Source organism: Elgaria multicarinata, chromosome 9, assembly GCF_023053635.1.
Source record: "Elgaria multicarinata webbii isolate HBS135686 ecotype San Diego chromosome 9, rElgMul1.1.pri, whole genome shotgun sequence".
Classification (NCBI taxonomy): domain Eukaryota; kingdom Metazoa; phylum Chordata; class Lepidosauria; order Squamata; family Anguidae; genus Elgaria; species Elgaria multicarinata.
The window spans coordinates 41,962,999-41,975,083 of record NC_086179.1 but is presented as its reverse complement, the minus strand read 5'-3'; the positions used below and the strand labels follow the sequence as shown (position 1 = coordinate 41,975,083).

Genomic DNA, 12,085 nt, shown 5'->3' with positions numbered 1-12,085 from the left:
AAAAAAGGCTCTCATGGCGGCTTACAAAAGTATTTCTTGACATACTTAAATGGGAATAAGCCCCATTGAGCATAACAAGACTTCTAAGTAGACATGCCTAGGATTGTGCTGCACAAATCTAAAGTTTTAAAGAGCTTTGAAATATGTAAGTTTTGGAAAGAAGACTGCAGTACAATGCAGTTAGGCTTCTTAAACCCCACTGCCTTCATTGGTATTTAAGTAGCCTAAGTATCCCAAATATTTAACTTTGAAAAATCCCTAACATACTTTTTATTAGCTATATAATGGTTCATAAGAAAGTGCTGAATGAATCGCTGATAACTAGTATATTTCTATCATGAGAATTTAATTGGGGTGTATATCAGTGTTGGAGATAATAAACTTATATAAAACTAATAATATGACATACTTATTAAAGGTGATGACGCTGATAAACATTTTAACAGTAAAACCAGTCAATTTAATGGTTGTACAAATAATGGCTGGCGTGGGCTGGTCCATGAAGTCACGAAGAGTCGGAAGCGACTGAACGAATAAACAACAACAAATAGGTATTGGACTGTATTGGGGAAGAGCTGTAGTTCAGTAATAGAAAATACATTTTAAATGCAAAAGGTCCCAGGTTCAATTTCTGCCATCTCTAGGTAGGGCTAGGAGTAAAGAAACACAGCCAATCAGTGTAGGCAATATTGAGCTTGTACAAGGTAGCTCCCCATGGTTCCATATATAAAATGGAACACCATCTCTGCTCTTCAGATTAATGCCTGTGCATACAGTATATAGATAAGAGCTTTGTAACCGCCACTAACCATTTATGTGATTTTGGAAAACATTCTGTGGTTTTATCTCAAACAGTCATTCTCTATAATGGAAACATTCTAAGCTGTATCCAGGTGTATTTTTAAAGTGGTATTTGAAGTCTTATTTGAAAGCAATTTCAAACAATTTATTGAGGATTCAAGCAACAGTAATTCCTACATGAACTTTTTATTGACCCATGAATGTGAAATCCAAAGTACACATGGAGTGCTAGTGTAACATTGAAAGTGAATAATGTGAATCTATCTGCAAGGGAACTATACGAGGAAGGGGCAACATACAGGTAGCAATAGCCTTGGATATAAAGATATACGTGCTTTCCAGGAGTAGTATCCCACAGGGTTGCTGTGCTTATGCTGTTGATGTAGCGCTAGCATAAGAAACCTCTAGCGTAATGCCAATAGCATAAGCTGGTGCAACATGTTTCCCTAGAAAACCTATTTATTTAGAGTATTTTTATCCCGCACCTTAGCCAAAAGGCTCTCAGAACAGCTTACAATTTATCAATAAAGAAGACAGTCCCTACCCTCAAGCTTACATTCTAAAAAAGACATGACACACAAGGAAAAGTGGATGGGGAGGGAAGAGGGAGACCTATTGTGCTAGGTTATATTGCTAGTGTTCGCTTAAGCTACATTTGCTACATCAATTGTGTAGGCAAAGCGGCTCAGTTGAATACTGCTCCAGGTGTGATACCATTGTTGGATCCAGGCTGACTTTTTAAAGTAAGCGCCATTGAACTCAATAGGGCTTCCTTCTAAATGCATAGGATTCCATCCGTAAAGAAGTTACTCCATGCATACAGCTAGATAAGTGTCCTTACTGACTGTTGGCCATCCCACAAATTCAGCAAAACGCTTAAATGGTTCATTTAGGAATTACTGAAAGACATCTTGGGAGTTACTACAATCAAGCTTGTTCAGTGATGTGCCACAGATGTAGGTGAGTTATGGAATTCACTTTATACTTCAAAGATGTATTGATTTCTTTCTGGAATGATAAAATCTAAATGCATGCTAGTTGGATAGCTTTATTTTAAGAAATGTCTACTTTTTAAATAGTAATGCAAATACAACAACTGAAAATATGTATAAAAACTAATTAAAAATCAAATGCGCAAACTGATGTTTAAAATATATACTCACAACTAAATTAAAAGTCCATAGTCTAACTTGCTGTTATAAATTTGGCTATTATGGGTGGCATATAGTGTTACCCCTACTTAGTACAAACCCATTGAAATGCATGGGACTTTGGCTAGTTATTACTAACCTAAATCCCATTCATTTCAATGTGTCTAAATAGGACTGTTTGGATGCCACACTACTATTGTGTTATGACAGAATAGTAGCAGTAGATGGCACTATTAAATGCTCTGCAAGTTAAGCAGCTATGGGTGCAATCATATCAATGTTTAGACAGAAAAAAATAATCCTATAAGTTAGCATTCCCCACCAGCCATGTTGCAGGACTTCTTTCTCTCCAACCACGTATAGGATCACGCCCTTAGCTAACCTTTGTGCTTGCCTGTCTTGCAAACCTAATAATAAAGGCAGTTCCAACATAACTTTTTCCTATTTTATAACTGATGCTATGAAAACTCTGAATTATGTTGAATTACTCTAGAGAAACAGCCACAGATTTTACTACGCGAAGCTTTTAATAAACCCCGTCACAAAATTCCAGCAATGAATGAAGTAGGCGTTGACTGCTCCCAGGCAACTTTCGCCCCCTTTGTCTTCCGCTAAACTCCACCTCAGCACGAGTTTCATCCGGCCCAAGCCAGCCCAACGAAGGTCTCGCTGAAGTGGCCCGGCCTAGTCTTCAAGGTCTCAACCTGAGCCGAGGTCTATCGCACATCCCTCCCCCCACCGCAGCTACTCCACGCTCGTCCCTGATCTCGATGCGTCCTGGGAGGAGGAGGAGGGGGCGGATCTAACAGCAGACAGGGTTGGCTGTTGAGAACGTCATTGAAGTGACGCAAGCGCGTGGGGCTTGCCGCCCAATGGCAGCATACCTCTTTGGACGACTGCCCCTCTCCTTGCGTCAGAGAAGGACAAAGTCATTGAGGAAGGGTGATATTCGGCCTTTAAGTGGAGGCGCCGGCTGAGTAGCAGATCGAGGAGGGGAGATCCCGCCATTTTGGAAGGTAAGCCCCTGAGAGAGGGGTTTTTGGGGGGCAGGCGGCTCTGCGGAGGCCTCACTGCGTGCCAGAGCTCGCCCCTAGCCATCGGCGGGGCAATTCCTCTGCACGCGACGGGCTCCTTACTAACCCCATCTCTGCTTCCCCCACTTGAAGCTTCCTGCCGCCATGTTCTCGTCTATCGCGCCGCTTGTGCGGCTCAACCCATTCCACGCTCCTCATCTGCAATTGCAGCAGGACAGCCTCACCCCGAGGAAGCGTCCGGCTGAGCCCGCGGGGACCTCAAGCACTCGGCGGAGCCTAGCAGCCGCTTCCGCAGAAGGTAAGTAGGTAGGCGGAGGGAGGGGAGAAGAACGTCGCCATTGCTCCCGGTTTTGGGGGTGGTGGTGGTGTTTTTTCCGTTTTCGCTCTCTGGTGTGGCGTAAGTGTGCCCACATGGAAACGCTTGGAGGACAAGGAAGGTCATCCAGGCTCTCGTTTTTGCCGAGACCAGGGTGTCTAATCTAGGCTGAACGCCGTTCGCTTTCCTTCGGTTGAAGGGTCTAGGTATAGTTCCCTTTAGCCCCATGACCCCTTGCTCTGCGACCTTGAGGCTGGAAGGCCTCAGCCCGACCTATGCCGTTCATCTGGCTGCAAGCATTTCTCATCCGAATATAGGGTCGCCCTGCTTTAGGCCGCAATCCATTTAAGCAAAGTGGTTTAAGGATGCTGCCTGTGGAGAAATCCCTGGTTAATAGAAAAAGGCCTGTCTCCATAGCAACTAGTTAGCATACTGGCTTCTCTCTTGTGGGTAAGACTTCTCTTGAAAAGTTCGGGGTGGAGGAGAGATGGTATGCGCAAGGTCATAGAGTTAGAATAATACTGAAGGGACTTTGAATTATGGATCCCTGTATTAATGTTAGTGCTGAGGTATGTAAGTTTTTTAATACACCATGTCTGTTACATTGTTAAAGTACAGAGCCAGAATAAATAATCCACTTTTAAAGGTTCATGATATGTCCTCCTGCCTGATACTTGGGAGGTGTCAACTATGGAGTATGTTAAGCACCTGTTAACGATCTTGATCTGAGGTTTCCTTGATGATTGTGATATCCAGTTAATTTGTTTAGTACTTATTGTGTTCTTAGTTTAAATATTTAAACCATTTAAACCAATGAGCTTTTACATTTATTTTATGCATTTTACTCTTTGATTTTGTAAACCACTTAGATATTTTTCTTTAGATATGGTAAGCTGATTATAAAGATTGATTGAATAAATAAGTAACAATTTGCAAGAAAATTTAATTTTGTGAGACGATTTCCTGTCAGCTGTTGTTCCCAAAGTTCTAGTTGCACAACATCAGTTCCCTTACAGAGAAGCCATCTGTATTATTGGACCTTTCAAAACTGAAGTCGCACCACATGAGGTCCAGAGGCCTAAATGGAAGTGTGTCTTTTAGAAAGTCTAACAGATCTATCATGATCCATGGAGTGAAAAGTAGGGCCTGCTTTGTCAGTTGCATAAAATATTAGCCTCAGTTGGCATGGTACATACATATGTGTGGATGTACTCAGACGTGCATGTACTTATATATAAAACAGGTCAAATGTATGCAAGAAAATCAATAGCGATGATTTGCAACAGCAGTAACCATTTAATTGAAAGATCGTTCAAACTGACCACTGCTGTTGTGAGTGTTCGCTGTACTTTATATACATTTGAGTTGTTCAGAGACATGTTGGTGACTGTACCTCTTGCATTTCATATTTCCTTTGCACCAATGGATGTATATATGTGCTGACTGAGGATAAGTTAATTCATCTGGCAAAGTGCAAGTCCCATTGAGCTAAGAGGAATTTATTTTAAAGTAAGCATACTTAAGATTATGCTGCAGATATGCAGGTTATCTCCAAGTGTGATTAGTCTTCTGCTAATGGAATGCCTTGTACTAGTGAAATGGTCTCCCCTGCTGCCCCCCCCCCCCCCATCTGCTCCAAAGGGCTGGGGGAAGGGAAGCCATGTCACCGGAGCAGAAATTTGCTTGTACAATGTTGGATGTCACCTTCTGTTTTTAAGACCTTCTGCTGTAAGACTAGAGATGTAAAATTTCAAGAAATTTTGAGGCTATGGAAAAGCCAGTCTCCCCCCCCCCCCCCCAAAAATGAAATTTTGGAAAAATAAGCAATACTTTTTTTAATGTTCTTTACAGACCTAAAATCACTTTGTTGCTTTAAGATAGCCTTCACCAACCAGCATGGCCAAAGATCAGGAATGCTGGGCACTGTAGTCCAAAAGATCTGGACTTTCACATCTCTACACAAGACACAGGGTTTTGACACAATTAAGATACTAGCTTGCTCCTCCTGTTTCCTAGAAGGTTTATTATCTACATACTGGTTTTCTCATAAATACATTCATGTGGAAACAACTTGGCCTTGATGTAAATAGTGAAAACAACTCAGAGCAATCCTATAATCTCTGGGAGAGTGTCCCAGAGAATGTAGGATTGTTCAAAGTCTCCCTCCCAAGACAGATGTTGGTATAACCTTGGGAGGGGAACTCCTCCAGTGCTCCTCTGTCACAGCTGCTGGCTGCTTTCCGAGCTCGCGATTGCGGACTTGGAGAGAGGTGTTCGAGGATGGGGAGAGAAGAGGACAGGATACGAGAGATCCATGGCCTCTCCAAACTTCAGCAGTATGCCTTCTCTAGACTGGCTTGAAGGCCCATTTAAAGTAAAATGTTGTGAAAGGGAGGAGCTTTTGTCGCTCTTCACACCATGCCAGTAGCAGCCCAGCAGGGCATTGGATACTTGGAAGCCTTTGAGATCTACATTTATATATTTGCTCTGTAAAGCCCATCAGGAATTACATGCATATTCCACTAAGTTCAGTCTCCTGTGTTCCTGAATTATTTTGAAGCCTCACCGCTTGTTGATTTGTGGCAGCTTTGAATTTAAGACATGCCTTACACTTGCTTAAGAAAACTGCTGTTGAATAAGCCATCAGGATATATTCTTATAACTACAAAGACAAGGATTTGGTCACTTCAGGATCTAAAGAACCTGAGACTGTTTATAAGGATGTCTAAAGAATTACAAGTGATAACTTGTAAAATGGAACTTTTGGGTTCTGTCCTCATTTTGATTTAATTGGACATTTGACTTAGTCTTATATTAATTTGAGTTCTTGTACACGACATTCATTGGGAAAAGCATTGCCTTAAGTTAACTTTCCCCAACCTGGCACCGTCCAGATGTATTTAGATGTTATCTTCTATCATCCTGAGCCAGCATTGTCAAGACTGGGGATGATGGAATTTATAATCCAAACATCTGTGGAGGGTATCAGGTTGGGTAAGTCTGTCTTAAGCAGAATGTAGCTTTTGATTGATACCTTTCTCATTCTCTTCCTGTGTGATAGTTATGATCATATTTTGAATCCTATTGTCTGCACTCTGGAAGCTTTCTGATGTATTCATATGTTAACATGGGTCACTTTACTAAGTAGCATCCCACCCTATATTACCATTGGCATGGTAATGAGGTAACTTACTTCGGTTTCCCAAACAAGCCAAATTTCACCTCTCTACCTGAAAGCAGTGAAATATCATTAAAAACTCATATTGCTTAAAATGACAGTCATAAAGAAATACTGATGATCTTGCTTTTACCAGGTTAAACATAGTGTTGAAGCTCATGCAAGAACTGAAATTACACCAAGAATGTCAAAAAGCAAAAACAGAATAAAAAGGGGATGTGCTGTAAACTGACATGCAACCACTTCATAAATTAAAAGTATTAGGGAAAAACTTGGTTTAGGGTAAAAGTAAAATTTGTTAAGAGCTATTACATCTGTTTGCCAACTTGTACTTATTTCTCTTTTTAAGCAGACGAATATAGCTGTGCATATGGCTCTGGCAGATTCTTCATCCTTTGTGGTCTTGGTGGGATTATTAGCTGTGGTACCACACACACAGCATTGGTTCCTTTAGATCTCGTTAAATGCCGAATTCAGGTTTGATTGCATGTCATATAGGATAAGCAACATAGCATGAGAAAGTATGAAATCTTACTAACCAAAATTAAGCAAGGTTTGGATTTCACTCAAATAAGAGGTTTTTTTTATAACATTGCATGTGGGTTTCCTTAACAGCATGGTGTGTCTTTTCTTTGCTGCAGAGGAATACAGTTGTGAATATGGATCACTCAAGTTTTATGCTCTCTGTGGCTTTGGTGGGGTCCTAAGTTGTGGTCTGACACACACAGCAGTTGTACCTTTGGATTTAGTGAAGTGCCGCATCCAGGTTTGTATGTTGCTAAACATTATTAACTAATTTTTCCACTTCTTGTCAGTAATCTTGAATTCAATAATATATATTGCTTCAAGTCCAGTGATAACAGGAGTGGGTGTACAGTAATGCTGAACAACTCAATCAGTGTCTTTCCAAGAATGTGTAAATATTGAAGCAAACATTTGTCATACACTATTCTAAATTAAAAAATTGAGATGGGTTCAGAGTTAGAAGATTACAAGTCACTAGCATTGAAGTAATATGTGACATTTACTCTTTAAATGTTCTTAAGTGATTGAAACATTGTTGTTGGTTATTCAAATATATACTTCCAGCCTTCTGCATTGTTGTACTTCCAGCCCCAAACATCTACAAGATATTTCAGAAAGATTTAACCGAGGTAGCTTAGATTATTAAATGTTCTGAAGCTTATAGTGCATGTAGTGTATAGTAAATGGCTTTATGTAAGTTTAAATGGCAACTTCATGCATGTATATGAAAAACCCAACCAATTTAATCAATATTAATAACAGGCTTCCATGCAACAAAAACTTGGGAGTTAAGTGAGGTCAAATAATCTAGCTATTCAAAATTATGAGATAACCTGAGCTTCTGATGGTATGAGGGAATGTTAAGTAAAATATAGGACACTGAAGTAATTAAATATCTTAATAGATTACAAATATAGGTAAAAACAGCTGCTTTGCAATCTTGTAAGAAATCTCCTTCACAAAGTTGATTCAAGTGTTATGTTTCTCTAAAGCAGCTAAAGGTCTTGAGGAAATTTTCTTGACCTGTATATGATCCACATTACAGAAAATGTAATCCTGCTCATACTGAAGTCAGAAAGAGGCCAGAAAGTAAGAGGAAGGTGAAACGGAACAAGTCAGTAGAGGGCGACATGAGGTAGGAAGGTAGAATCAGAGAGTATTGAAGTCTTGTATAATGTCTACATTAAAAATACTAGTATATTGCCAATTTCTGCATAAAATATTTTAGCATTACTGAACAGCTCAGCTTTCTTTTAACAGACTGCATATCTAGGGAAAACAAAAAAGCTGAAAAAATTTCAGCTCTTTTCATTTTGTAGCATTTATGTTGAGTGACACTTTTTCCTTTTGGTGCTATTTGTTGAGATAGACGGAGGTAAAAGTTGAATGGCTCTCTCCTGGTAGCTCCCTTTCATAAAGTATTATTTTTCTATTAAACAATCAATATTCATATTCTTTCATTTAAGCAAGTAGTATTTACTGCAAAATAATACGTAACTTTCTCATAAATAATGAAAGTTTAATATGAGGTGGTTTACTTAAGAAATCAGAATACTGGGCAGCTAAAATTCCTATCTGTTGTATGGAGCTACCAAGTTATTTCTACAAATCTACTTGGAAGTAAGCACCATTGGGTTCAATGAAACTTACCCCCAGGTAAGGGAATACAGGTTTGCAATTGTATGGTGCATCACAACTTCCAGTATATCATATAGGATTGAATAGGCTATTAGAATCTGATGTGTTTTCAAATTACTCCTAATTTAGGTTTGATAAGTTGCGTACCTATATTTCATACAGATTTATTTCAGTGGCTTCAAAACTTGGAAATATTATATACTTGCATTCCTGTTCGTATCCTTGAACTTTCTGGTTATAACCTCTTTGATATTTATTTCAATGAACTCTTTCCTGAAATCCCCTAACTTTACCTTGCCGCTGTCACTTGATTTATCCTTTTGTGATGACACATTCATATCTAATCTTTCCCCTCATTCTGGTCTTATTCTAAGCTCTCTTAAGAGAGTTCATTCTAAGCTCTCTTAAAACAATGCTTAGGCGCAGAACAATGCCTACATGTTTGGATTAAACTGGTGGTAGTTGTGAATATCTGAAAGCTTAAAATGTTGTTTATCTTCCAAAACATGTTTAGGTGGATCCACAAAAATATAAGAGCATCTTCACGGGGTTTTCAATTACTGTTAAAGAAGATGGTGTTCGCGGCTTGGCCAAGGGATGGGCTCCAACCTTTTTTGGATATTCCATGCAAGGGCTCTGCAAATTTGGTTTCTATGAAGTCTTCAAAGTTCTGTACGGCAACATGTTGGGAGAAGTAAGCTTTTTCCTGAATTTCTTAGAACTATTTTAATTACCCTTTATTAGTTGTAGTCCAGGGAAGATCACATAAACATTTTTGGTTTGTTGCAACTTATTTTAGGAAAATTCCTATCTGTGGCGTACATCATTGTACTTGGCTGCGTCTGCCAGTGCAGAGTTCTTTGCCGATATTGCTCTGGCTCCAATGGAAGCTGCTAAAGTTCGTATTCAAACCCAGCCTGGATACGCTAATACACTTAGGCAAGCGGCTCCAAAAATGTTTGCAGAAGAAGGCATTTGGGCGTAAGTATTGGCAGCAGTTAAGGCAAGATCCAAGTGTCCTTGAACCCTCTTGCACAAGATCATTGTATATGAGTTGCTAAACTTTTATGGACATTCTAGCTTTAGACATTAGCGTAGTGTGATCCAACTGTATAACAAGTACTTGGGTATAGCATTTCTGAAGCAATATGTGTCAACATGCTCCCTTAGATCCATCTTTGTTTGATGGCTCTTGTGCTGAGTTCTGCTTATAGCTTTGGCTACTGAGTAGTTCCAGTTTAAGAGAGATCAGCAACTTCATGGTTGTACAGTCAAAGATGCTTGAGTCATTGGCATGTGAGAATAATATACCTTCACTCTAGTCTCTTACGTTCTGATAGAAATGGCTGTATTGTCATTTTCTACTATCAGGATTTGGCTGGAGTGTGGACATGTTTATCATTTACTTTTAAGATTAAGGGTGAGTGGGACCCATTGTCCTTTCTGGAGCAAGTTAGGCACGTCTATCTTCATTTGAAGTTGATGGGATTCCTGGATTATGCCTGATCTGTGGCTGGCTTGGAATAAACTTCATAATATAACTCAACTTTATGGCATCTTAAACTATTGGTCCATCTTGTCTGCACTGGGCAGTATCAACACTCCAGGGTTCCAGGCATGGTTCTTTCCTAGCACTACCAGGAGATACCAGGATTAAGTCTGTGACCTTCTGCATGCAAAACACATGGCCTGCCATTGATCTTACAGCCCTTTTAAATAGCTTAACTTTGGGGAAATTAATAAGTAAGCACTCACTGAATTCCTGTATGTCTTCCACAGTAAATTCAAATGAGAAGCAGTTAAATTTAAATTTCCTACTTTTATTGTGTCTACTTTGAAGTTTCTACAAAGGTGTTGCGCCCTTATGGATGAGACAGATTCCATACACAATGATGAAGTTTGCCTGCTTTGAACGAACTGTGGAAGCTCTTTACAAATATGTTGTTCCCAAACCAAGGAGTGAATGTTCAAAGGGAGAACAGCTGGTTGTTACATTTGTAGCAGGTTATATTGGTAAGGAAACATTTGTTAACTTTCAGAAATGTTATAGTAGTAATGCCTATAGCAATCTTCCCCAAACTGGTGCCTCCAGAAGTTTTAGATGCCAACTTCTATTAGTACCAGCCAGCATGGCCAATAGTCAGAAATGCTAGGTGTTGTAGTCTAAAACATCTAGAGGGCAGTATCCAATGGAGCCAATCTTCCTCTGCTAGTTCCGTTGCACTTGTGGGACCCACTGCTTATGCAGAAGGGCCTTGAAACTTCTGAAAAACACTGTGGAAATGCTAGTTTCTGGATTGGTACAGATCAGCAGAGCTCCCTTATTTCAGGTAATTTTTAGAAGTCTCAAAGCCCCATTGTGTGAGCAGTAAGTCCTGCAATTGGGCACCGATTGGATACTACCCACTGTTTGGTATAGCTCGTCAGTATTTTTCATAGGCTCGACTATTTCATTACCTAATGATTTATTTATTTTTAAGCAACAGGGGCATCTGAAGTACCTTTTTAAAAAAAGTTATGTTGAGGCCCTAATAGACACATGGCAGAGTAGCACTCTGCATCTACAGCAGATCCCTCTGGATCTTGAAGCCAGATTAATTACATGGTTATCAACCCTTCTAAAGTTTTTGTGAAGTCTACACATTTCTGTAATGCTAACAGTTAGTAGCAGAAAACTTAATTCCCTGTAGTAGTTGTGGACTAATCAGTTATTGAAATAGAATCTCATAATGAATTAATTTTAAAATTAATGGTGGTAATTTCTTTTCAGCTGGTGTCTTCTGTGCCATTGTCTCACATCCTGCTGATTCTGTGGTGTCTGTGTTGAACAAAGAAAAGGGCAGTTCAGCTCTTCAAGTACTGAAGAGGCTGGGAATGAAAGGTGAGGATTCAAACAGATCTTGAACTGTAAAAAGTGTATAAATGCTTCCAACTACTAACATTGTTGTATGTTCCAACAGGAGTATGGAAGGGTCTTTTTGCACGTATCATCATGATTGGTACCCTGACAGCACTACAGTGGTTCATCTATGACTCCGTTAAAGTTTATTTCAAGCTTCCTCGCCCACCTCCACCTGAGATGCCAGAATCTTTGAAGAAAAAGCTTGGTCTTACTGAGTAGATGGATTATGGACTGAAAGCAAAACATCACAAAACTTTGTACACATGGCAATGTAGGAGAATAAAAACTTATTGACTCGGGCTGCACTGTTGTCACTATTGGTCAAAATAAACTACTAGAATGACTAGTGTTTGACTTGATGTCTCACAGTTGATGATATTGAACTTTCAGATGGCTGTCTTCTAGAACAATTATTGAAGTAGGTGATCCAGGTGGTTGCTTTATATCTATTGACCATATAGCTAAGTTGGCAAATGCTTACCACTAACCCAAGAAAAGGCTACTATAAGGATTAGCAACAAAGCTAAGAACAAATATGCA

At 39.6% G+C, this 12,085-nt stretch overlaps 1 protein-coding gene and 1 non-coding gene across 3 annotated transcripts; both read left to right on the top strand.

Moving 5' to 3' along the window:
- The first annotated feature begins 2,905 nt into the window (after nucleotides 1–2,905).
- On the top strand, nucleotides 2,906–11,891 carry SLC25A3 (solute carrier family 25 member 3). 2 transcript variants are annotated; one of them, XM_063133741.1, is made up of 8 exons: nucleotides 2,906–2,968; nucleotides 3,119–3,284; nucleotides 6,830–6,957; nucleotides 9,158–9,337; nucleotides 9,443–9,624; nucleotides 10,484–10,656; nucleotides 11,414–11,524; nucleotides 11,604–11,891. In XM_063133741.1, the coding sequence occupies exons 2-8, from the start codon at nucleotides 3,131–3,133 to the stop codon at nucleotides 11,762–11,764; spliced, it is 1,089 nt and encodes a 362-aa protein (XP_062989811.1). In that variant the 5' UTR covers nucleotides 2,906–2,968; nucleotides 3,119–3,130; the 3' UTR covers nucleotides 11,765–11,891. The 2 variants fall into 2 exon arrangements, with proteins under 2 accessions (XP_062989811.1, XP_062989812.1); XM_063133742.1 differs by lacking the exon at nucleotides 6,830–6,957 and adding an exon at nucleotides 7,122–7,246 and having other exon boundaries at nucleotides 2,910–2,968.
- Nucleotides 9,799–10,037, top strand: LOC134404368 (small nucleolar RNA SNORA53). The gene has a single exon (XR_010025874.1). It is a non-coding gene; the product is annotated as a small nucleolar RNA SNORA53 (small nucleolar RNA).
- Nucleotides 11,892–12,085: the final 194 nt, after the last annotated feature.

What these genes read in the sequence shown, in the direction of transcription:
- SLC25A3 (XM_063133741.1), top strand. Translation starts at nt 3,131, where the DNA reads ATGTTCTCGTCTATCGCGCCGCTTGTGCGGCTCAACCCATTCCACGCT. An exon ending in TCGTTAAATGCCGAATTCAG is followed by an intron (nt 6,958 to 9,157) that starts GTTTGATTGCAT and finishes AAACATGTTTAG; the next exon opens with GTGGATCCACAAAAATATAA. An exon ending in ATTTGTAGCAGGTTATATTG is followed by an intron (nt 10,657 to 11,413) that starts GTAAGGAAACAT and finishes ATTTCTTTTCAG; the next exon opens with CTGGTGTCTTCTGTGCCATT.